This window comes from Mixophyes fleayi, chromosome 12 (genome assembly GCF_038048845.1).
Source record: "Mixophyes fleayi isolate aMixFle1 chromosome 12, aMixFle1.hap1, whole genome shotgun sequence".
In the NCBI taxonomy this organism is placed as follows: domain Eukaryota; kingdom Metazoa; phylum Chordata; class Amphibia; order Anura; family Limnodynastidae; genus Mixophyes; species Mixophyes fleayi.
Genome location: NC_134413.1, coordinates 32115923 through 32142251, shown reverse-complemented (window position 1 = coordinate 32142251; position 26329 = coordinate 32115923). Strand labels below are relative to the sequence as shown.

The following is a 26329-nucleotide window of genomic DNA, read 5'->3' as shown; positions in this document are numbered from 1 at the left end:
AGATGCATTATTGGGGGTAAATGTGTCAAGCTGCGAGTTTCTGGCAGGTTTGAAAAATGGAGATGTTGCCTATAGCAACCAATCAGATTATAGCGATCATTAAATAAAATGTACTAAATACATGATGGCTAGAATCTGATTGGTTGCTTCAGGCAACAACTCCACTTTTCGAACCCGTTGGAAACTCGCAGCTTGGAGTTAGCTGATAACTGGGTTTCACAGTGATCATCTTGGAAACGCATAAGAAAAAGTGTTCACACACCAATGAAACGTGTGATAAGTTGTCTAATTCATGTCACAGGCTTTGGCTTGGGATGCAATGTTTCTCAGGGTGGCTTCTAGCCAATAACTGAAATACTGCAATCAGCCTTAATGCAGTCTATGATATATTATTAATTATTATTTATTTATTATATGCTGGTTGGTGGTCTTGCCACATTAAAGCATTCATTGGATGTGACCTCATGATGTACTTACTCCAGTTATTAATTACTGAAGTTATTTCAAATAACCTTAAATTTACAGAAGGTGTATGTTCCAATGCACGTGTCCATAATGAATTTGGATGTGACGGCTTCGCTAGACATTGTTTAACATTCTTTAATTAAATTTTAACTAAAATGTAACCTTTTGGATTTGGTGAAGTTCCGTATGTTAAGTTAGAATGTTGGTGTTCCTGAAGCCTTGACCTGTTGAGCTATGCTAGAGCTCACCTGATTCAGTTCTTCTTTAATGTCACTTGTGTATTATGAGCCTCCTTTTGAGTAGGAGTAAATCCAGCTAGAAGGAGCCATTTTGCAACTCGAGTGCCTTTGTTTACATAAGAAAATGCTCATTCAAATCTTATTTGTAATTATTATTATTTTATTTTTATTTTTTTTAGATTTCTTTGTATGGTGCATTTTGCTGTGGACTTAGTCTGTGCAACCAGCACACTATAGTGCTCTATATTATATGCATCATAATGTGGGTTCTCATACAACAGTCAAGGAATAAGGTTTGTGTTTCATATGTATCTACACAGTTCTACATCTTACAGTCTGGGATGGGCCTATGATGAGCATGATATGTGTCTTTTTATAGTATACACTAATCTAATAGAAGGCTTTTATGATAAATTGTGTAAGGAATCATTGGAACACCATTGGTTGCCAAATCAGGAAACAGGAGGGTTAGGCACATCCCTTGAAGTGTGATTCTTCAGTAGAACTTAAACTAAAAAGTCACACACTTCGATAACACACACAGTGAATGTACAATGTGTTTACTAACATTCTTTCTGTTCAAATATATATTTAATGTAATGTAGGTGAAAAGTCTGTTTTAATGCTTTCCTACATGTTCTCTCCCCTGCTCACCCTGTTAGGGTACTCTCCCCTTGCTCACCCTGTTAGGGTACTCTCCCCTTGCTCACCCTGTTAGGGTACTCTCCCCTTGCTCACCCTGTTAGGGTACTCTCCCCTGCTCGGGTTCTCTGGCTCGACCTGCTCGGGTTCTCGCTCCCCTTCTCACCCGTCTCAATTTTTCACCTCTGTCCACTCCTTTAATCTTGTGTCCTCTTTAAAAAGTGCTTATGGTCACCCTCCCTTCCTCTAACTGATTTTAATGCCTGCAACCAGCAAAACCATTCACTGATGTTGATATGAGAATGTGGGGCATTCTGGCCACAGGGCCATCAAAACAGGTTGAAATTTTGTTTCCCTTTTTAAATACCATTTTCTTATGTGGAATCCAAGTCTCATTCTCCATCTTTAAAATCAGAACTTGAAGTGAAACTGAAGGATTATTTCATTTGTAAAGTAATATAATTGATCATAACATAGTTCTTTATATGATGGACTTAAAACACACAGATGCTGAATCTTGTCCCCAATTTGCTGTTGAGTACAGGGTATTCTATAAAAATGCAGCCTCACTCTAATAATTTTTAAGTGGGTTATCTCAGCCTAACAGTTCCTACCTATGAATATCATAAAAATGATTTTAGCAGAGGCGATGCAGGTTATATGATACTTAGGGAGTCCTGACTAATAATATTGGCTTCACTTACATTCTCACTCTGCCATGCAAAAGAGATCAGTTTAAAGCAATTTCTAAATAATCCCCAAAGTCATGAGATTTGACAGCATTCAGAGGGGCTTGTTACAAATTGGGAAATCATCTGTGTGTAAAATATTATTTGATGTTTTTCCAGCCTCTACGATAAGTTGTTTGGCAGTAACACACAATATTTCCTGTGCAGGAACTGTCCTTGAGTTATTTGCTGAAGTTAGGGGTAAGCTTCGCCGCAGGGCTCTTACCGTATTCCTACCTAATTATTTCTTCATACTTCAATCAAGCACGGTGGACTTGGGGAGACCAGACGACCATTCAAGGGCTTCTAACTCATTTACTTCGAGAGGAATATGGGACATTCAGTCTGGTAAAAATCTCTCTTGTGTTCTCTCGTTTGATGTTCAGTAGAACCTTAAATGCAATATTATCAGAAATTCCTTTCGTTTTCTTTCTCAAGTGGTTTAATCTGTTATTTAGCTGAATACAGTGGCTGGAAATAAATCCCTACCCCTGATTATTAGGTAGTGCTGTTTAAAGGACAGTTTCAGAAGTGCCTCTCTCTATTCTATTCTATCCTAATCAGGATGGTGTAGCTAAGAATGTCAGAGAACCGACTGCCAGAATTCTGTGCAGCCAATGAGATACTGGAATCTCTATTCTACTTGTCTCCCATTGGCTATGTTGTTTTCTGCTTTGACATTTGATGCTGGTTTGTGTGTCTGGGATGTTTGTTCTACTATATAGATAAAGAGTTCTATAAGATAACCTTTTGCAAACTGAGTTTAATTTAGGTCACTGCTGTAGCAATTTGCAGGAATGAGTTTTTAGGGTAAAGATATACTAATTTGATCAAAAATTGTATGTGTTGTCTCATTTATTTAGCTTAATAGTAAAGGTTTTCCACAATAGTTAAAAACACTACATAGAAAAGAAATTTGATGTATTTGACAGTGATTTGAAACTAAGACAGAGCTAGGCAGCCTGTTCCACATTCCTCACAAGACATTCTGTCCCTGGTTTTTAATTTGCCAGAATGTGGTAGATTTAAAAGCCGCTATACCTGAAGGTGAAGAAACCCAAGAAAAAAAACGTAAAAATACCAGGGGGTTGTTTACATTTTTGTATTTCTAAATGCCGAATTTGTTGTTTATTAAGAAGGTTACTAAGGGTTAGTTTACTTTGAGACAATGATTTGTGATTTTTGTTTTCTACATGGGTAGTGGCACAATACATGTGCAGCATTAACTACTTGTCTTTGCACTTAAGTTTTCAGTTGACCGCCTTGTCAATAAAATATTTGTGTCATTTTTTTTTTTACTAGGCTAAATCAGAAATGGGATCCAGCATGAAAGAGATACTGATGTAAGGAAATAACTATCTTATATATATTATATTTACTCTTGAAGGTGATGCATTTCTCTTTATTCAGTGCAAGAATATGGTAATCCTATGTTTAAGCCATATAGAGTGTAAAATAAAAAATGCCATCTTGCATCAGCGATACTGGAGGCATCAAATGTAACTCAAGTATAAAGCATTAGTGGTCCATGTGCTGACAGAAGTAATAATAATGTATTTATACTCATTGCTTATATAATAAAGACAAACGCACCCAATTTTATAACACCATTTAAAATAGTGCACCTAAAGCAACCACTACCAATGGTCATGAAGTAGCGGATACATAATACACTTCCTAATAGTAGGACCCGGGCATTGATACAAGCGTGTTAGTGAATTATACATTCAATACAAAAGTAGGGCAAAAACAAAGTCAGAAAATTGAGAAATAATATTATATATATCATACAATGCATGGAAACAAAAATGTCTCATTTAAACCCCTAGGAGCCACTGTGCCTAGATATGAGAACCAAAGAGCCACCAATGGTAATAGTTTTTTGGCTTTGTCACCACCATGAGATAGGAGAGGCATCCGGTCTATAATAATGGTTCTCAGAAATCGCACTAGATGGCTCTGGTAGAGGAAGTGTTTTGGGAATGGTTTATCAGCAAAATTACTTTCAGTAGCTTGTCTGATACTCATCCTGTGGTTCACCACACACTTCTAAATTGTACCCACAGTCTTTCCAACATCATAGTGCCTGAATGGGACAGTCAATATATAAATCACAAATTAGATTTACAATTTAAATCGGTTTTAAATGCTGTCCCTGCATCTATCCAACCATAGTATGTGTCAGGAATGCTTTGAACTATCAAGGTTTTCCAGATAAGGAGTTTTGATAATTTGGTGCACCGTAGCTAAGTAATACTAAGTTACATTTAAATGTAACCCCTGTCCTTTCCTTACACTGTTTGCAGAATATTTTGCCTTATTGTTTTGTAGACAGAGGGTTTTAAGATCTCCCTTACATGTATGTATTTATTGTATGTATACGTGTATTCCTACCACTTGCCAATTTTGTATACAATTTGGGTAGATTTTTATTGTCTTGTTGTTGTCTCTACAGGCTTCAGATTAATCACATGTGGACAGAAGTTACTCCCCTGGCTCAAGGCTTAGCCCTTTTAGCCGTGTTTCTGTGTTTTATAAAGCGGTGAGTAGAAGCAGTTGTTTTGTCATTGCCTCATTTACCTTTTGTATTCTTATTGTTTTATTGTTATTTCATACCCTAAATGACTACTACTACCAGCTCCTTGTGATCTAACATGGTCGGTCGCTATAATGACACTGGTTCTAAAACACTTGTATAGCTCTGACTCTGTAAGTTACTTCTAATGTGCTAAAACTGTTTTATAACTGAAATATTCTTATTTGTTACAGGGAGTCAAATATTTCCATAGTTTGTCTATATACCACAATGCTGCTTGTGTATTCTTTATTTTTCTCTTGGAGAGCAAATTTAGATATCAATAAGCCACTCTTCCTGGGTGTGGTAAGTGTATTCATCAAATAAACACGTTGTGGATGTACATAATGATACAGATATTAATTTGTAGGATTTATTTCAGTCCAATCTCACTTATTTTTAAATGTAAGTTAAATCTGTTTTAGTGTTTTTTAGTCAAATCTACTGCATGGAAACGGAATAAAATTTGGGATATCCCATTTCTTTCAATAGAAAGCTCATTTAATGCACCTAGCATTTCTCCCAGTCATCTTCTCATTTGTATTAATCATAAAAAATAGTTTACAGTAACACTTGGTCTTGGTAGACATCGTACCTACTTCTGAAAGGTATGTGTAATTGTAGTACACCTATACGTTTGGCCCGGTCAGTAAAAACCTGCCCATTATTATTAGAGTTTATTTATATAGTGCCACCATATTGCGCAGTGCTGTATATTGAATATTTGTGAATCACGTATATGTTCCTGCCCAATTGGAGCGTAATCTAAATTCACACACATACACACACACACATGGTGGCTTAGTGGTTAGCACTTCTGCCTCACAGCACTTATTATTATTATTATTATTATTATTATTATTATTATTATTATTATTATTTTATTTTATTTTTTCTATTTATTTATAGGGCGCCACTAGCTATCCGTAGCGCCGTACAGGGACAGACAGAAACACAATACAGGGTGAGACAGCACGGTACAGTTAACAAAAAGCACAGTAACTCCGAAGCTCAATGTACAGCTAGATCAGAGGTGAGAGCCCCAAGCGGGGTAGAGAGAGGGGTAGAAGGGCAGGAGGACCTCGTGGAAGAGACAAGGAGCTAAAGAGCAGAGTTAAGGTGGTGGAGAACAGAAGGTGAGGAGGTCCTGCTTGAAGGAGCGTGCAATCTAAGGGGAGGGTAGGACGGACAGAGACGCAATGGTAGGAAGAGGGAATGGGGAGAACAGAGACGGAGAGGGGGGAAGAGGAGAATGAAAAGGAGGGAGGTAAGATTGGCACAGGAGGGAGGGCAGGAGGGGGTAGGGGGAGACTGGGAGGAGGTCAATTAGGTGGGGGACTGGAGGACTTTAAGGAAGAGGTGGGTTTTTAAGGCCGTTTGAAGCTAGACAGGTTGGGGGAAGTTCTGAAGGAGGGGGGGGGAGCTGGTTCCAGTGGAGGGGGGCAGCGCGGGAGAAGTCTTGGATGGGAGGAGGTAACCAGGGGGGAAGAGAGGTGGCGGTAGTTAGCCGAGCGCAAATGGCGGGATGGAGCGTGAATGGAGATTAGGTTGGAGATGTAGGGAGCAGTGAAGTTGGAGAGGGCCTTGAAAGTAAGAGTGAGGAGCTTGAACACGATTCTGTAGGGGATGGGGAGCCAGTGGAGGGATTGATAGAGGGGGGAGACAGAAGAGCGGTGAGAAAGGAAAATGAACCGAGCGGCAGCATTGAGTACGGAGCGAAGGGCAGCGGGATGAGAGCGTGGGAGGCCAGTAAGGAGGAGGTTACAGTAGTCCAAGCGGGAGATAATAAGAGAGTGGACAAGAGCTTTAGTGGCATCTTGGGAGAGGAAGGGCCGAATGCGTGCAATGTTGCGCAGCTGGAAGCGGCAGGATATAGCGAGAGAGAGAGAATTGAAGGATTGAAGGGTGTGGAGCAAGAGTGGGTGGTCAACGGTGTCGAAGGCCGCTGAGAGATCCAAGAGAAGGGAGAAGTGGCCCCTAGCTTTAGCAGAGAGGAGATCGTTGGTGACTATGACCAGGGCAGCTTCAGTGGAGTGGAGGGGGCGGAAGCCAGATTGGAGATGATCGAGGAGGGAGTGATCAGAGAGGTAGGTGGAGAGGCGGCTGCAGACGAGCCTCTCAAGTATTTTGGAGGCAAAGGGGAGAAGAGAGATGGGGCGATAGTTGGAGAGAGAGGTGGGGTCAAGATTAGGTTTCTTAAGAATGGGGGATACAAGAGCGTGTTTGAAGGAGGAGGGGAAGATGCCGGTGGAGGGGGAGAGGTTGAAGCGGTGGGAGCATGTGGCGGGGAAAAAGGAGCGAAGGAGGTGGGAGGGGATGGGGTCCAGGGGACACGAAGACGGGGGAGAGGATGAAATGAGAGAGTGGACTTCTTCTCCCGTAGTGGGGCGGAAGGAGAAGAGGGAGTGGTGGCTAGAGGGAGAGGGAGGGCGGGTGGGGGGGGGGCAGGCTGGGGAGGAGAGGAGGAGATTTCGAGTCGGATGGCCTCGATTTTAGAGGAGAAGGAGGCAAAGTCAGTGGCGGTCAGGGAGGAGGGAAGAGGAGGGGCGGGGGGGGACAGGAAGGTGGCGAAGAGGCGGCGGGGGTTGGAGCACTGGTAGGAGATAAGGGATTTAAAGAAAGATTAACACTTGGTTCATGAGTTCGATTCCCGACCATGGCCTTATGTGTGTGCAGTTTGTATGTTCTTCTAAGCTCCAATGGGTCAGGGACTGATGTGAGTGTGTTCTCTGTACAAGCGCTGCGAAATTAATGGTGCTATATAAATAGCTGCTGATGATGTAAATGAAAATTACAAAGTGCCTTATGTAGGGAGAGCAACATTATAAAACCTGTAAAGAAAATAGTTCCCTTATATGAAGGTTGTGCTAACAAGTGCCTGATACATACCTGGTCATTTTTTTACATTTATTTGTTTTAAACGCTTTAGAAAGGAAACAGATAAAATAAAAGCACAAGTACAGTAAACAGCACAAAACCAACAAGGAAAGGGGAACAAAATAAAGTGTGAAGAGGGGGTGAGGAAGGATCAAACATCAGACATATGTAAACAAATGTACAGCAAACTATGATAGACACAAAAAGTACCAGTCATCCAGCATAGTCTAGAGGGATATGGTGCCCCAATCCAAGTGCTCGGAAGTGGCTTGTGACCGGGGCTGTGAAAGGAACGATAGCTCGCAGGACGGGACAGGGGTAAGCAAGCAGCTACCGCTACAAGGTCAAACTTTTGAGATAGTGACTGATACCCTCCATGCTCGCAATATGATGCTTTGTCATTTTTAAACTAGTAAATCATTTTGTATGGGCACATTTCATAACTGAAAATGAGAAAAGTCTGTATGCATTCCCAAAACCTAACAATGAACATACGTGAAATGTTAACTGCTGTCACATGTAGACCTGGGGGTAAATGTATGAACCTCCGGATTCTTCATCTCCGGCGAGTTCAGCGTCTTCAGCGCTTAAATTTAAAGCGGCGCTGCCTTGTAAAGGGAAGTTTCCCTTTACAATGCAGCGCCGCTTTAAATTTAAGCGCTGAAGACGCTGAACTCGCCGGAGTTGAAGAATCTGGAGGTTCATACATTTACCCCCATGTATATATTTCAGAACTTTTCCCCCAAAAAATCTTGATGTATTAGCTTAGAATGTTTGCTACAGTTCCTCTTCAATCATCTGCATTGGAGTTATTAGATCATTGTACAATAAACATAGTAATAATGCAGTTTAGATATTGCTTCACAGTGTTTTTTACCAGTAGCTGGAGCAGTCATTCTTTTAAATCTACTAGATAGAATACCCGTACAATCTGTCTCATTTGCATAGCATGCCTCTGGCTTTGTTGAATGTGTCACTGCAAAGAAGAGAAATGAGACCAATTCAATGACCATAGTAGTAGAGTAGATTTTTGGTTAAATGTATCAGATAAATTACATTTTGTGTTTTGAGACTTAAATTAACTCTCTGGTGTCATCTCCCTTTGCCCCAGGCACCAAAATTAAAGGGGAATCTATGAATGAACAAATCTTTCTTCATCTTTGCATATAGTTGTATACGCTATATTAGAAAATAAGAAAAATGAGGAAAAATAAGTATTTCTTAAACAAGTGGTTATGGTGTGGATGCCTGCTCAATGTTGCTAAGATTCAAATGGGAGGGACCGGTGTTTAAGACTTTAGAGATGTCTGGCACATTGGATACTGTGGTCATTCAGGTGGCTTGACGTTAACAGAGTTGGTTAGTGGTGTGGTGTAGTTCCCACCTGAGACCAAGGGGTAAATGTATCAAGCTGAGAGTTTTCCGGCGGGTTTCAAAAACCAATCAGATTCTAGCTATCATTTATTTAGTACATTCTACAAAATGACAGCTAGAATCTAAATGGTTGCTATAGGCAACATCTCCACTTTTCAAACCCGCTGGAAAACTCTCAAATTGATACATCTACCCCCAAGTGTATCCTGACCCGGGGGGGGGGGGGGGGGGGGGGGGTGGGAATGTCTGTGATTGAATATTTGCTTGTTATGATAGATCCATATGGCAGGTGAATTGTAATAAAGGGGCACAAGGACATGGGGCCCAGCCTTTGACTTCATAGTGGAGGAGACCCCCTAAATAAGCTTCTATATATAAAAAAAAAACAAAACAAGATTCATTAGGCTTCAAATAAGGGAGTCTCCCCTCATTATTTTTATTGATGCCCTAAAATGTAAAAGTTTATAGCATCATTTAATGATTCATTTGTACCAGTGGAAACGGGGGGGGGGAGTGGGAGTGGGAGTATTACTCTGTGTTGCTCTCTTGAGAAACCTTGATGTATGCTTGATAAAGGCTGAAAGTTATCCCTCATGTTTTACGTAGTATTATGGGTGTATATGTATGTGAACTTTGCCCTCTAATGTCTTAAGGCGAATCGTGCAGGTTGGACAGTCCTACTAAAGTGGAATGTGAAGACCTATTATCGGAAAACACTTGGGGCTAGATTTACTAAGCTGCGGGTTTGGAAAAAGTGGGGATGTTGCCTATAGCAACCAATCAGATCATAGCTGTCATTTTGTAGAAGGTACTAAATAAATGAAAGCTAGAATCAGATTGGTTGCTATGGGCAACATCCCCACTTTTTCAAACCCGCAGCTTAGTAAATCTAGCCCTTGGTCTGTATGAAAGGGACCAGTTTTAAGTTGAAGAATGAGCTCCAAAAATTGTTTTAGATGTAGTGACTATTTAGCATACTAAGTTGACTTAAAGAAATGTATCCGTATTTGCAGCCACTTACCATTGCTTAGGGTAGCCAGAGTAAAGCATTTGTTAAACTGATCTATTGTAATGACAGTCGCACTTTGTTCTATAGGTGGAGAGATTTTGGATGCAGAGCAATATCGTGATTTGTGTTTTGGCAGGCCTTGGTCTGGCTTCATTGGTGCACAGTGGCACCTCAAAAATGGCCAACAAGGATTTACTACTGTACATAGAATGGATCTTTACTGTAGTGCTCATTACTCGTCAGATAAGTTCTAACTACAGGTACGTCTATCTAACATGTATTGTGTATGTACTTGGCGTTACTAGCTGAAGTGACTGACGTTTATCTTGTCAAAACAATTTATTTTTAGCATTTGTGACCAAAGCAGCAACTATGTGGTGGATACATTTGCAAGGAATATTTTATTGTCAATGCCCAGAGACGCTATTATCTTGCTGAGAGGGGATCTGCCTGGCAACTCTCTGCGTTATCTTCATTATTGTGAGGGACTCCGTCCTGATCTATCCTTAGTGGATCAAGAGGTGAGTGGAGGTCACTGTCATTTATAGCATTGATATGGAAAATAAAAATAATTTCTTGTTGGTTATATAAATGCTGGCCAAGCTTTTTCACAATAGAGGTGTTTCTAAATACAGTCCTAGGGTGAACCATAGTGAGGATGTGAGTAGGAAGACCAATCACAAACCACAATCATAAAGTCCTCCTTGCTTACATACCTCCTCCCTGCTGCCATTTAAAGTTAAATAACAAAATTGATTTGCTCCTTCTGTGTTAGAGGGGAGAGGCACCTTAGTAATTTTACCTAGATATAGCACTGCGACCTTAAGGGGATTCTAAGGAAACTGAAGGACATAAGAGCCTTGTGTGACTGTTTTTTTTTTTTTACTTATTTATTTTATTATTATTTTTCCCAAACAAACAACACAAAACATACAGCAAAATATAAATATCTATACTAATTTCCATCTCACTAATAACAACATTAACAGACATCAATGCATTAGAACATTCACCAAAATAATATTACAAATAATAATTAGTAAACACTTAATTAAGTATGTATATAAAATATAAATTACTTCTACACAGCACAGACCAACCAAAAGACTTGGGGCTAGAGTTACTAAGAATCTTGTTTGATGGCGGTTTGAAACTGCCACCCATCGCCAGCGGTTTAGTGGTCCGCCACATTTACTATAGGGCTGCTTGAGGCTTCAATTTAAAATTACTGGCATATGGCGGATTGAAAAAGTTAAACCGCCGACAGTTTGGATGTAACCGCCATCCAAAAGACAGGACAGGTCAGGACAGTTTTAGGACCTGCTTTAGAATGGCTTGATAGCTCAAACATTCTGTTAGAACTATTTTGCCATTCTGAACTTAGGAGAAAGCACCATTGACATTTTTAATTATGTTGGCAATCATTATTTATTGATTAAGGGGCAAAATTAATTAAATATTATCTTATGAGGGTGAAAAAAATGTCATTATATTAAGGGGATAAAATTATTTTATTATATTCGGACAATATATAATGACAAATTGTGCAACATAATTAATTGTATCCACCATTAACAATCAGTTAATAATATATATTCACATTTCCCGCTTAATATAATGCTCTAATAGTGTCTCTTTAAAAAATATAAAAAAAAAAAATTCTCTCATAAGTGAATATTTAAATTTATTTTGTTCCATTATCAATAAATAACGATTTTCCAAATAATTAAAATGTCAATGATACTTTCTTTTATGTTCTGAATGGCAGAATAGCTCAAACAGCAGCAGTGTGATCAATTTAGCCATTCACAACCACCTCTTTCATTTTGGCCATTTGGATGGCTGTTTTGTGGCGGTTTTGAAAACCCCAACTTAGTAAATCCGGCTGTTTTGAGTGTTCATCATTGTTGAAATCGGGACGGCGGTTTGTAAAGTGGTGGTTTTGAATTCTGGGTGTTTTTAATGGCGGTTTGGCAGCCACCGACGAGTTCTGTGACCAATGCAGGTCATGGGACTCTGAAGTCACTTTCGTTATCCTTATTTTTTTTCAGTAAAAGTGGTACGTCATTCCTTAAAATACACAAGTTTCAATTTGAAACAAAGAAAGCTGTTGTAGGAGGTGATTCCCCATATGGTTTATTGTTTTACCTTCACTGACCGTCAGTAAGTCTCCTGCAGTACAGGAGACTTACTGACATTACTAACCTTCAAATACAAGTTATGTTTTAAATGTGGGACATCACTAATCTCCAAATATAATGATATTTTTTTTTTATGGAATATTTTAGATCTATTTATGTTGATTGTTTATTATAGTCATATAATAATGCTTGAATAATTTCAATAAAACATATGTATTATTAGTATATACTTACCTTTGTCAGATGTTTTCTGACAGTATTTTCTTGGCAGTTTACACTCTGGAAGGTTTGCAACATGTGAAAGTGTTGGGGTTTAGACTGGGATAGTATTTGATTACAATTTTAATCCTAGCGAATGGTTCTCTGCAGACATCCCATTGTCAAACCAGGCTAAATATGCATCCTGCTACCCTGCTGGACTCGAGTATCCGGTTATTATTTATTTATGTCAATGTTCAGACATCCAGATTTTGTAGTCTTTAATTGCATTTCAACCCGTGTGTGCATATTGTACAGATGATGACATATGAATGGTTTTTACCAAAGACTGCAAAGCACTTGACCCATGTCAGTTTTCCGGGGAATCGGTGGAGTCCGCTACAAACAAAACTTGCGGATGGTACAGTGACCTTTAACCTTCAGCATTTTCTCAAAGTAAATGAACAGTAAGCATTCCATGTTGTATGATTCACTCTTCAAGTGTCAATCTCTTGTGTCACATTTGCCTGTTAAATGTCAGTTGTCAGACATAAAGCTCATTCTGTTGTTTTATTGCCAGTTAAACAGGTTATAGTTTTGCCTGACATGAGCTAGTGAGTAATTAGTATAGCTGTAGACATGACTGAAACATTAAAATACACATTTATGCAGTATACAAAGATATTTTATGACAGAGTAATCCCAGTTGAGTTCTAAATGTTTGTTTTCATCTGTGTTTTTTGTTTTTTTTTGTATCCAGTAAGGAAACTTTTGTGTGCATAGGACTGAATGAAGGTGATCCAACATGGAAGACAAGCCATTCATTGTGGCCATGGGGAGCGTGTGAAAAACTTATCCCTAAAAATACGATTTTCAATGCCGAGGAATGGATTATTCTTACCAGTAATCTGTATAACTGGACGGAGGAGTATGGAAAGTATGTGCATTATTGTGCTGTACAACTCGCCCTTTTCAAGTCTGTTACTGTTGTTGCGTTTTTATGCTGTTTTTGTCTTTTTAGATTAAAACTTACCGATTTGAAAGCAGTAATGCTAGAAAAGTGGTTAAACTTTTATGTTATAACTTTAGAACTTTTGTCCAGTCTCTAGAGAGTAACTGTTGTTTTAAATTGCACTTGTTGCCTACGTAGAATGGAGAATAGTGTCTTGAGAATGCAGCCTAACAATTCCTATATTCCCATAATATGAGACAACATGTCTGCCTCTAATTTATTAATAAAATGTGGCTACAGAATAATTCTGATTATAGAATAAACTATATTTAAAATTAAAAATTTAAATATCACTTTCCAACCAGGTTTGAGAGTTCCTCCTGGGAGTCTATTGCTAATGAGGAGATGTGGGAAGCAAGGTATGTTTAGGTCCTTTCTGCAAAAACATTTTTTCCTTTTTTATGAAAATTTTATTGCTCTAACTTTTTTTTTTTTTTTTTTTTATATGTTAAGTGTTTGTAGTCCATTATACACCAAGTTTTATCTATACTTACTTGTATTTAATACCTGCTTGTATGAAATGGGGAATAAAATCTCAGCTGATATATATGATGGTTTAACCAAAGCATTTGCTGGTTTGTCCGTAAATGCAGCAGCCTTTTTGATGTGTTCCCTGGAGTTGTGCAGTGGCATTCTGGGAATTATAGTACGCCATGTTTTTATGTGCTGTCCAACAATTTTGTGGTGTGGACTCTCTTCTAGTGTGAGATAGTTGAGATGAGAGCATGATCATAGGTAAGGATATTATCTTGTGCATTGATACTAACAGAAGACACAACATAGAACCATTCTCTTCTTAAAATGGCTCGTAATAATAGTCAAATATCTTAACTTTTGTCCTGGTAAGGGAACTTTTACATATACATTATGGAATGTTTCAAGGTACCGCTCATTTACCTTATATTTTGGGTTTAATAGCTCCTTACAAGTTTTATCTGTATGTAGTGACCTATCTATTCTTATTTGTCTGTTTTGTCTAATTGAGTTATAAAACATGCGGAGGTGGACGCATTTCAAGATGTGCCAGGCGGATCTGACATTTTCTTACGGGGGCGCCGTCACTTGGATTGATGAGCTCCGCTCTGATAGTGTTTAAAACCTAAACGGATTGGCTGGACAGGAACCTTAGCTTGCCTCTCTGCCACAACGCACATATACATAGTGTGCGGCTGCAAGTAGCCTACACCTGTTGAAAGGGGGGTCACCCCCCTCTGGATCCGCTAGTGAGATGTGTACAGATCTGCATATGGACAGAAATACGTTCGTTGTCCTTGTTTTTTTGTTTTTTTTTAAGAGTAATTTACTCCATTTTGCAACCAACTCTATTTTAGCCTCCGAGTCGCTAGCACAACTTAAAATTACTATATTTTTATACGTCCACCTATGAGGAGTAGATTGACTGTACCTGTAGTGGGACATCTATTGCACCAACTAATTATGCGGTTAGTAAATGACCTTGTATGTCCCAGATGGGCTGAATTTAGAACACCTTATAGTTCTTCTTTTGCACATCGATCCTTTCACTATTTCAGCTGTTAGATGGCAGATCATTAGTTTACTGATGCACATGGACCGATTCATAAAAGTAGTGTATTGCATAGCATCTTATAAATCAGGAATAACCCCCAAATTCAATTTGCTTTGACCAGTTTCTTTCTGATCGACTACACAAAGGGGTTTCTGCTCTCGCACACAATTCTTTCCAGGAACTGTGTTTGTACCTATTCCTGTTTTATCTTATCTGTGCCTTGATTTTACTTTAAAATTGGATTGGTAAATTAAGTGTATCCAGAGTTAACTATTCCTTCTGCAGTCCAACATCTGTGCTTGTTCCACTCCCCAGGAGGTAGGTAGGTATTGTAAAAAAATAGACTGTAACTTTTACTCCATGCCTTGAATAAGTTGCTGCTACAGTAAATTTATTTTTACCAAGATGAACTTTTCCACATTTGGCATTTCACCATTTTCATACATGCTGTTTTACAGAGTAAAAACCTCTTTCTTTATCTTTGATCTGGCTGAGTCCACTCATTTGTCCACAGCAGTCAAAAATCAACTGTACCTATATTCGTACAAGGTAAAATAGCTTTGTTTTGGGTTATTTTTTATATTTGTTATATATATATATGTGTTTTTTTTCTCTTTCTAATTGTTTACTTTCCCTACTTGTAATTTTAAATTATACCAAGGTTGTTTACTCTATTTCCCATGCATGGTTACATTTCCTATATGTTGTTCCAACTGCAAACAACACTGCTGCAATTGTTTCCGATTGGAAAGGCGGTGCATCAGACCGTACAAGGACATGATTTTTGGCACAAACAAATGGTTATATAGTATCAAGTAAAGTTGTAACAAGATAAGATACATTTGAGAATTGTATATGCTACAATGTTGCTTGAGCAGGTAACATTATAACAAGTAATGGTAAGATATTTATAGGAGAACTGGAATGATCCAATCAAAAAAAAGTTATGTTGAAATCCTAGTGTATGTTATCACATATATTCATAAATATATAACGGTTGGGTGGTCATCCCTCATCTGCTTCCAGCTACTGTTCCCTGGTTCCTCCTTTGCAGTACTCCACTGTTGGCGCTCAATTTTGTGGGACAGGTGTCCACACACTGTGCTCAGACTGAAGGTTGCTTAATTCAGCAAATATTGTGCCATGCGTGGACTCCTCATACCCGATCCAAATCTGATTGTATTTGATAAGACATTGGGGAATGATGCACAATTTTAGAAGGACCTACTCTACACCGGTGGGGAAGGAGCAGACTGCCCACAGATGTTGTTGCTCGGAAGTCGTGTTAAACAGCCAATTTGCTGCGTCTGTGGACTGCTTTAGGCTAGTGGGGTTGGGGAGGGTAGTGTTAGGCTGTTTGGATTTGAGTACGAGTTGGGACATGCAAGCACGACAACACACATGGTTTTCTAACAATTGTGCCCCAGACAGCAAGTGGACAGTGTAGCGTTTGTATCCCCTGTACTCGTCCCACTGCCTGCATCTTTTTCATAGTTTTTCATATTTAACATTTTCTTACCAACACTATCTCTGTAAACTCTGCAACATGCTCTTTTTATTTTATCATTTTCCCATCACTCATCACATTTGTCTGATTAAACGGAGGTATACTTTCAGGCTACTGGATACCTGGACTGGGGCATGAAGGGCCAACCGGGGGACTGCAACGCCAGGGGCCCACCAGAGGGGGTGTGGCCAGCCATCATAGAGACGAGACCAGACACTAGAGGGGGAGTGGTCGGCCCACAAAAGACAGCTAGCACAATAGTGTAGTATATAAAGAATGCAGCGTGTATATAAAGAGTACACAGTCTTGACCTGCCCCTTAGATTGGGCAAAACAGTCACCAAAAATAGGAATTGTCCCACTAGAATCAGAACATTTGACAGACTGTCCTACCTGTTCTTGTCACTTTCACCACATGTGGCTGTTGGTTTCTTTAGTTGCGGCTTGTCAGGATCCTGGATTGTTGGGGACCCTATTTGGGGGAAAAAAATGGGTACATTTAGAAAATTCCAACCAGCCCTGGCGTTAAATCAATAGGACCCACGATTAATACTTAGGCCTTCCTCCAGCCCCAACATTAAAGTAATAGGATTCCCATTTAATAAATAAACCTATTTCTATCCCTCCAAACACCCTCAGCAATAAATTAATAGCATTTACGTATAATAAATATACTTTTTTCCAGCAACCATCACTGCCATTAAATAATTCATATTCACATTTAATAAATAGATCTCATGCTCCTCAAACTCGGCCCCACATTCAATTAATAGCCCCCAAACCACCCCATTTTAAATAGTCCCCACCATCACCCCACAAACAAAATAGCACCCATTAGTTAGCCACCACCTACCACACACACACATTACATTACCACAAGCCTGCTGTGCCATCACACACACATTACTGTGCCCCTTCATCACCATGCTGTGCCTCCTTATGATCCCACTGCGCCCTCCATGCTGCTTTTGCCCCCCCCCCCACTCTTTGCCATGCTGCTTTTGCTCCCCCCTTCTCCTGGCCCCCCTTCATTACCCTGTGCCATTCTGCTTTGGCCCCCCTTCACAATCTGCCATGCTGCTTTGCCCCCCCTTCACAATCTGTCATGATGCTTTGGCCCCCCTTGACACTCTGCTATGCTGCCTTTGCCCCCTTCACACTGTGCCATGCTGCCTTTGCTCCCCCTTCACACTGTGCCATGCTGCCTTTGCTCCCCCTTCACACTGTGCCATGCTGCCTTTGCTCCCCCTTCACACTGTGCCATGCTGCCCACAAACAAAATAGCACCCATTAGTTAGCCACCACCTACCACACACATACACACACACACGCATTACATTACCACAAGCCTGCTGTGCCAAACACACACATTACTGTGACCCTTCATCACCATGCTGTGCCTCCTTATGATCCCACTGCGCCCTCCATGCTGCTTTTGCCCCCCCCCCCACTCTTTGCCATGCTGCTTTTGCTCCCCCCTTCTCCTGGCCCCCCTTCATTACCCTGTGCCATGATGCTTTGGCCCCCCTTCACAATCTGCCATGCTGCTTTGCCCCCCCTTCACACTGTGCCATGCTGCATTGCTCCCCCTTCACACTGTGCCATGCTGCATTGCTCCCCCTTCACACTGTGCCGTGCTGCCTTTGCTCCCCCTTCACACTGTGCCGTGCTGCCTTTGCTCCCCCTTCACACTGTGCCGTGCTGCCTTTGCTCCCCCTTCACACTGTGCCGTGCTGCCTTTGCTCCCCCTTCACACTGTGCCGTGCTGCCTTTGCTCCCCCTTCACACTGTGCCGTGCTGCCTTTGCTCCCCCTTCACACTGTGCCGTGCTGCCTTTGCTCCCCCTTCACACTGTGCCGTGCTGCCTTTGCTCCCCCTTCACACTGTGCCGTGCTGCCTTTGCTCCCCCTTCACACTGTGCCGTGCTGCCTTTGCTCCCCCTTCACACTGTGCCGTGCTGCCTTTGCTCCCCCTTCACACTGTGCCGTGCTGCCTTTGCTCCCCCTTCACACTGTGCCGTGCTGCCTTTGCTCCCCCTTCACACTGTGCCGTGCTGCCTTTGCTCCCCCTTCACACTGTGCCGTGCTGCCTTTGCTCCCCCTTCACACTGTGCCGTGCTGCCTTTGCTCCCCCTTCACACTGTGCCGTGCTGCCTTTGCTCCCCCTTCACACTGTGCCGTGCTGCCTTTGCTCCCCCTTCACACTGTGCCGTGCTGCCTTTGCTCCCCCTTCACACTGTGCCGTGCTGCCTTTGCTCCCCCTTCACACTGTGCCGTGCTGCCTTTGCTCCCCCTTCACACTGTGCCGTGCTGCCTTTGCTCCCCCTTCACACTGTGCCGTGCTGCCTTTGCTCCCCCTTCACACTGTGCCGTGCTGCCTTTGCTCCCCCTTCACACTGTGCCGTGCTGCCTTTGCTCCCCCTTCACACTGTGCCGTGCTGCCTTTGCTCCCCCTTCACACTGTGCCGTGCTGCCTTTGCTCCCCCTTCACACTGTGCCGTGCTGCCTTTGCTCCCCCTTCACACTGTGCCGTGCTGCCTTTGCTCCCCCTTCACACTGTGCCGTGCTGCCTTTGCTCCCCCTTCACACTGTGCCGTGCTGCCTTTGCTCCCCCTTCACACTGTGCCGTGCTGCCTTTGCTCCCCCTTCACACTCTGCCGTGCTGCCTTTGCTCCCCCTTCACACTCTGCCGTGCTGCCTTTGCTCCCCCTTCACACTGTGCCGTGCTGCCTTTGCTCCCCCTTCACACTGTGCCGTGCTGCCTTTGCTCCCCCTTCACACTGTGCCGTGCTGCCTTTGCTCCCCCTTCACACTGTGCCGTGCTGCCTTTGCTCCCCCTTCACACTGTGCCGTGCTGCCTTTGCTCCCCCTTCACACTCTGCCGTGCTGCCTTTGCTCCCTCTTGCTTCCGTTCCTTCACTTACCTTTTCTTTTGGCTTCGTTCTTTTCTTCTCTTCTTCTATCTTCTTGCCGACTGCTCTCTGCGCCGCTCCTCACTGAACGTCAAGCGGTAGGAGGGGCGCCGGCTCTGCGATTACGTGAGTATTTTTTTTTTTAAGTACTCTCTCCCCACACCAACGAAGAGGTGAGCGATTAGGATCAGGGCCTACTGGGGATACCCCGGATCCCCAGCGGACCAGTCCGACCCTGTCTGGTATATTCTGTTGCCTGTAATTCACCTTATTAGATTTTATCTCCCTCTCTCCGCTTCTCTTTGTTTTATTTTCTGATCAAGACTGGTCTCCATCTAACCCGGGTCTGCCACTTGGACAGCCCTGATATGCCTTATTGCCCCAATTCCTCTTTACTGACATTGTTTAACCCTCAAAACTCATTTCCTGCTATTTCTTCAAGAATGATAAAGGGTTGTTTTCCCCCTCTGATTAAACTGAGGGTCACATACTGTCCTTGATGGGCAGGGTGTGGCCCACTAGTTCCCCTGTCCCTGGTGTAAGGTATCAACATACATGCGGAGCAAAAAAGTGTTCCTACTTGTGGCTTCATCTGTTGGTTACATCAGGCATGCCATAATTATATGATTACAGTTAGTCACACGTTGCAGTAATCCACTTGGCTCAAGATCTGCCCATTCTACACTGTTGAATTATTTTCGGCAATACTGAGACCTGTTAATGCAGTCAGAAGACCGCTGCCCGCATAGGTCGGGGTAGTAGTTCTCTTAAGACCACATTTACTAACATTCACAATTGCAAACCAGTTGATTTCAATAGCATCAATATCGGGCATCTCGTCATTTTGGGGTTACACATGGTGATATAAGTCCAATTGCCCGATATGGCTTGTGATATGCAGCTTGTGTCCACAGCATATTGGTTTAACTGATATGCAAATTTAGTATCTGAAAAAGACTTGTCTTTTAAAATTACAGATATTATTTCCTAGTGAATGAACATTTATCTAGTTTGTACTATATTATTGAGTGTTCTTGTAGTGGGTAGTTAAGAAAATTTAAAGCATCTGATACATTTGTATTGCTTGTAATACACTATATAGCATAAAACTTGTTTCATGTAGTAATCCTAAAATTTATGTGTATTTTTTCTTTAATGATTGTTCCCCAGCCTATGATGGAACACTTTCAAAACATGTGTTTAACCTGTAGATACTGACAGACTAACAGATTGGCCCGGTGCAATCAGTGGTTCTAGTCTTTGACAGTATACGCATAAGAAAGAGATAAACATAAAATATATTCATATGTATTTATTCAATATCACTTAATGAGGCTGATGCAATTGTCCGCGATGTGCAGCAGATTGCCTCCGGAACGCTCGCGACGGCATCCCACGACTATGCAACATCTCAGATATTTCACCGCACACCATAGAGGTGCCAGACACCAGACTGGTGCCAGACTGGAAATGTGCAGCCGATCTCATGACATACGCATCCAATCACAGGATGCCCTCTTCAGCCAGATGTGGCCTGCTGCTACTACACCTCAGAGCCAATTGTAATAAATATTGTGACTTGGCCAGAGCTTTGCACCCACTCTGAATTGCTTTCTTAATACATGTAGCTAACACTTTCTCAGATTTACTAATTAAAGCAATATATTAAACCCCAGTTCTAACACCAGGGGGTAAATGTATCAAGCTGAGAGTTTTCCAGCAAGTTTGAAAAAACAATCAGATTCTAGCTATCATTTATTTAGTACATTCTACAAAATGAAAGCTAGAATGTGATTGGTTGCTATAGGCAACATCTCCACTTTTCAAACTCGCCGGAAAACTCTCAGCTTGATACATTTACCCCCAGGTGTACAATCAAGGCAATAATAATTCTGCAAATGTTTAGTGGAAGACATACCAAGAGATAGAACTTCTACCTAATGAAAGCTCCACTCTGATTCTGTTTTATATACTTGGGAGTGTCATGAACAATACACATTTTTAGACAGGTCTGCTATGTCCTACACCCACATTGTTGTGTCTCACTCCAACATGTGGTAAGTACAGATTAATGAATGAAACAAAGCAGTGCTCGTGTAAGACATACATCAATAAGTAGCAGAATCTCGGCTCTCGAGTCATATGTCTTTTTTCTAATTTTTCAGTTGTATAAAGAGGTTATTGGCACACATGATGACCACCCCATCAACTGGCACAAAAACTACGCCATTGCCTGCGAGCGAATGCTACGTCAACAGAGACCAGACATTGATCCGCAAATACTTCTAAATGACGCCATCAAACACTTTTCTGCTTATGTCCGCAAAGCAAAGGACGATAGCCAGACAGAAGCAATACTGCACGCGATAGACTACTTCAAAGATGAAGTCCTGCGACTAAAGGCAGCAAAGAACAGTTTGAAAGGAAATTTATGACATTTGTCTGTCGTGTGGTAGGTTTCTGCTGCTCTGAAACAGCAAAGTGCACCAATGATTACTATGTGGAGGCAGACATTTTGTAGACTTATGAGAATTCATCCTGTCAATGGGCAACAGACACAGAGGAGGCAGCAAATTTGGGACATGAGCCAACATTTAGGAAAATGCAGTTTATTCACTTATAAATGGAAGCAGACATTTTGTGAGCTGACAAAAAGTACATCAGTGATGTCACTGGTTCTTCAATTTGCGAGGAACTAGTGACATCATAAAGGTAATTCATGCCCAATATTCAGGAGGGATTGGTTCCTTGTAAATTAAGCTGCATTCTCATATATACGAGTTGAGCACAATAAAAATAAAATGGCTGCCTCCACTGTCTGTGTCGGTGACGCATCCACTTTAGTGAACCTAAATGAAGAGCCGTAATTGGTCAGAGCAAAATAACTACAACACATTAGATTTGAGTGAACCTGACACCTCTATGTAAAACCAGGCCACCACAGAAGACCTGTTTAATGACCTTTTCATTCCTCTCCACGAGGTGACAAACTCGCTTGCTTTTTAAGATATTAGAATATCTGCTGTATCTGCCTCCTAGGAAGAAGACATGGAAAGGTGCTTGGCTAGATATGTGAGCATATCTGGAACATATAACTGTATGATGTACAGGCATTTTTCTAGTCACAAAAATGTTACCTTTCAGTGACGGGTCGACTGTAATCTATGAATTCCTGTTTGTATAATATTTCTCAGGTACATGTTATTATTATTGTTCTTTAGTACCAACTCTAAAATATCAATTGATCAAATATGTGATATTTACAAATATACAGTATATGTAAAAGTTATTAAGCCCTAACAGGCACTGTATGTTGTCTACCTCACTGCAAGCTATTGTCCTCTGTTATCAGCCAAGTAGACTGACTGTGATGTCTGTTTGGTGTATATACGAATAATGCCTCCTCGCTAAAAACCTTAAATCAGTTCTACAAATTTTTGATAAACTCCCAGTAACATTTACAATTATATATGCAAATGGGAGTGTTTTTTGTTTTTTTAATAGAAGACTATATTATATGGATTAAGGAATCATTATCGGTAAATTCAAACTAAAAATGTCTGTCTATTCTGAAAAATTGCTGTTTAAACAAATAAAGTGTTTAAGAGGGGATAAGCAGTGTGTTGCCTAGTTTTTATCATCTGACTTGCTGGCGCATCACCTACATGAAGGAAACTGATAGGAGAGTTCACCTGATGGCAGTGCCTAGGTGGTATTCTCCAAAGCTAATGGTGTGTTTGTTCATCTCAGTTGCACGAACCTGTAAGCTGGATCCTATTTTTACTTTACTTAATTACTTTCATATTTATGCTTCCTCCTATTTGTTCTCCTGTTGATCTAGTCCTAATAATTAGCTGGCTCCTGCTGCCGCTGTGTAAAAGGAGACTTCTGAGGCTCCTTTTCTAAATGAATGTCGGTTTCAGGCATCTTTTATAGGCTTTACTAAAGAGACCGTACAAGAGAAAATGCTAATAATTGTTCTTTATTTTATTATGACAGTTAATTAATAGCAACCTGTTTTAATGAATAAAGTCACTCTGAGTCTTTCTGCATTTCCTAAGTAGAAGGCAGAATCTGTAGGGATTCTTTTTCTCCCAATTGTATAGCTTGTAGACTCCAAGCACTGTATAGACCCTTGTATAGAAATGCTCGCTAATGAAGAGGGAGGGCTAGAAGCTTGTCTACATTCATAGATCACTAGTGAGTCATTCGGCAAGAAAGGGCCCCTTACCAGGCATAGTCACAGTTCCGTGGCATTGTACTAGCAAAAAGGCCCGATCAAAGGTCTCCTGTGGAGCTTGCATGGTTCCCTTTCATACTACGACCATAATTAAAACCACTAATTCTCTTTTAAAATGCTGCAGGATGCCATGTAGGCATCTGTCTGGAGTGTCCTTTGTGATGTCATAAGCTGTTAAGGACCAGTGCCGAGGGCTTTTGAGCGAAATGCCAGTCATGAAGGTGATTCAAGACAAGGGTGCGTCTAAAGGCTTGACAAGGCTTTGACTGCACAATTCGATCTGAATTTGCCCCTTGTCAGCTGCCAGTAAATAAATCTCAAAGAGGAGAAAGCTGAAGTTTCATTACCTGATCCACAGTCCTTTGTTTGATTTGGCATCACACAGGGGGAAGCTCTTGCTTTGCCTTTCTCTAAATTTGAAGATGTCCAATGGAGCCTGCAGAGCCTGGACAGGGTTCAGAGTCGAACCTTTTGATGAGTGTCAATAGTTGTAACAGTTCAGCTGTTCGGAAGACAAATAAATGGAGGAGCTCATTAATTCCCCTTTTGGCTTTCGGTGGCTTTTGCCCTTTTATCACAGAATTATTAGGCTCCTACTCATCTTAAAGAAATAAAAATGGATAGAAGTTGTCAAGGGCTAATTGGCAAAGACTTGCATTGAAAAGCTGGGGACTTTAACTGACTTGAAAGTAACTCCCCTGCAGGGGAGGTGGAAAATATGGTTCCCCCTAAAACAAAAGCATTGTTTTAGGGGGAACTAAATGGATCCTGGAAAAAAATAAATATAATAAATATTATTATTTTTTTTTTTTTTTTTTTTTCAGGATCCGTTTAGGAACAGGGGTGCATTAAATATACATCCACTCTGGTATGCTAAATGTTAAGTATGTTATGGGAAATGGTAGAAAAGAAAACTCTTGGTTGGAAAACGGAGGTTCCCGCTGACAGGTTGTTGTGTATTTTATCACAGCAGCTGAGAACCAGCTGCTACCTTAGCACGGAGAGCATTGTCAACTTAATTATTTCCTGCCCTTTTATTTGGGGCGGCTGTTTAAATGTAACCACGTGATGAAAAGAATTTCTATAAAATACAACTAGTCGGCCTAAGCAGACAGCGCTGCCAGGGTTTATTGATTTTCATCTTGAACTTGAGCGGGGATATATAGATGTATTAGCAATGGCTTTGCTTACATCACCATACATAAAGCTCCGGTGTATTTGGCAGGGCTGTAACCCGATGGCGGTGTTTTATTTGCAATGACAAACATGCCCCAGCAACCGAGCCAGCTCAGTTGTTTCATGTATGTTGTTTTAGTCTACCGTAGATTATAAAGATATTTGGAAGTCAGGTGAGAATTCAGAGACTATTAATAAACCTTTCCTTTGCATCAACATAACGTAAAGCAGAACTGAATATAATCTTATTCAGACCAATCAGTCCCTGCCCCAGTTTTGCATAGTGTCATTTCATGGTGTCATAAGCACACACCAGGGTCAGTGTTTTATGAAAGCACTTCATGTGTGTCCATGTGTCTATAAGTACACGGAGCTGTTTTATTACCTTTACTACCAAAAGTGACCCGGTGGTTTCGGGTGTGAAGCAAAATTGTTGGAGAAAATGTTTTTAATGGGTGTAAGGCTGGGTACACACTACAGAAAATGTCTCCCGATGCAATATCATTAACGATTTTACCAACGACTGAAAGGTCCGATCAGTATGCTGATTCATGTGTACACACTATATATGTTTTACAAGATTTGCCTTCAGATCTGCGCTCTTCATCTGTCATAACCATCGGCTGAAAAGATTGTGACTATAAACTCTAAGGAGATCTGGTCGCGAGTGCATACACACTGCAGGATTGGAACGACATTGGTCCATCGTTGAACAAAATTTTTAGTCGGAATATCAAATGAAATGATACGATGTGCTTTGGAACGATAATCGTTCATCGTTGGAGCATACACACTAATACGATCAGGCCGAACGGTCGTTTATCGTGTAATATGCCTAGCCTAAGTGTATGTGGGTTATTGTGGTGTAGTTGAATGTGAATGGAGCCTTTAATATAACAGTCACTGGATATTACAAACTCGGGGGCAGAAATTAGAGAGCGAAAGAGACCTTACAGAACTGTGTAAAATCTATGCCCGTGAACCATATTGACCCCATCTAGGCCTCTGCACCATCCTAGTTTCAGTATCTGCCAATTTGTACCCATTATTATGCTTACTGTTCCCATGTATGTCTTATATATATGACTGCTGGGCACATCTGTGGCACTGTATAGATGAACAATGATGAACAGACAGAAGCAGCACACACTAACTGCCCCGTAGTCCTAGGCACAGTCACCCAGCCCCACACAAGTCATTGAAACACACAATTATTTTTAATTTTTGTGACATGCATGAAATAATTGATGTTTAGGCTGTTTTTTTCTGGGGGGGGGGGGTTTAAAATGTAGGATCCGATTCACATTGGAACGGAAATTGGGCCGAAAATTCCATGTTTTAAAAAGTGTATGCAACTTTTGCATATTTCCGACCCTTGTTCGGATCCAAACGTTCATCAAGATGCATTACTATTTGAATAGGGGGAAATACACTGGGCCTGATTCATTAAGGAAAGTAAAGCAAAAAAAAAATGAGTAACTTTGCACCTTGGCAAAACTATGTTGCATTGGAGGGGGAGCTAAATTTAAAATGTGGTGGACAGATTTAAAGTTGGGGTAGAAGGCATGTCCTAGATTAACATTTGAAATTTAAGTGTAAAAATAAAGCTATCATGTATTTGTGTCCTACATAAAAAAAACAGTATTTAATTTATGTTCAAAATAATAAACTAATATGCATCCCTTGTATTTTAACATGGTTTGTCCAG

The 26329-nt window shown here is 41.0% G+C and overlaps 1 protein-coding gene across 1 annotated transcript in view; it reads left to right on the top strand.

Annotated features, from left to right (window-relative positions):
• TMEM260 (transmembrane protein 260) overlaps nt 1-22820 on the top strand; it is a 64827-nt gene extending 42007 nt beyond the window's left edge. The window contains exons 6-17 of the mRNA XM_075193579.1: nt 884-997; nt 2243-2422; nt 3377-3417; nt 4530-4616; nt 4844-4955; nt 9997-10169; nt 10259-10430; nt 12567-12715; nt 13009-13185; nt 13566-13619; nt 15247-15337; nt 21371-22820. Coding sequence (XP_075049680.1) covers nt 884-997; nt 2243-2422; nt 3377-3417; nt 4530-4616; nt 4844-4955; nt 9997-10169; nt 10259-10430; nt 12567-12715; nt 13009-13185; nt 13566-13619; nt 15247-15337; nt 21371-21640 — 1620 coding nt within the window. The 3' untranslated portion in view covers nt 21641-22820. The remainder of the gene's footprint in view (nt 1-883; nt 998-2242; nt 2423-3376; nt 3418-4529; nt 4617-4843; nt 4956-9996; nt 10170-10258; nt 10431-12566; nt 12716-13008; nt 13186-13565; nt 13620-15246; nt 15338-21370) is intronic.
• Nucleotides 22821-26329: the final 3509 nt, after the last annotated feature.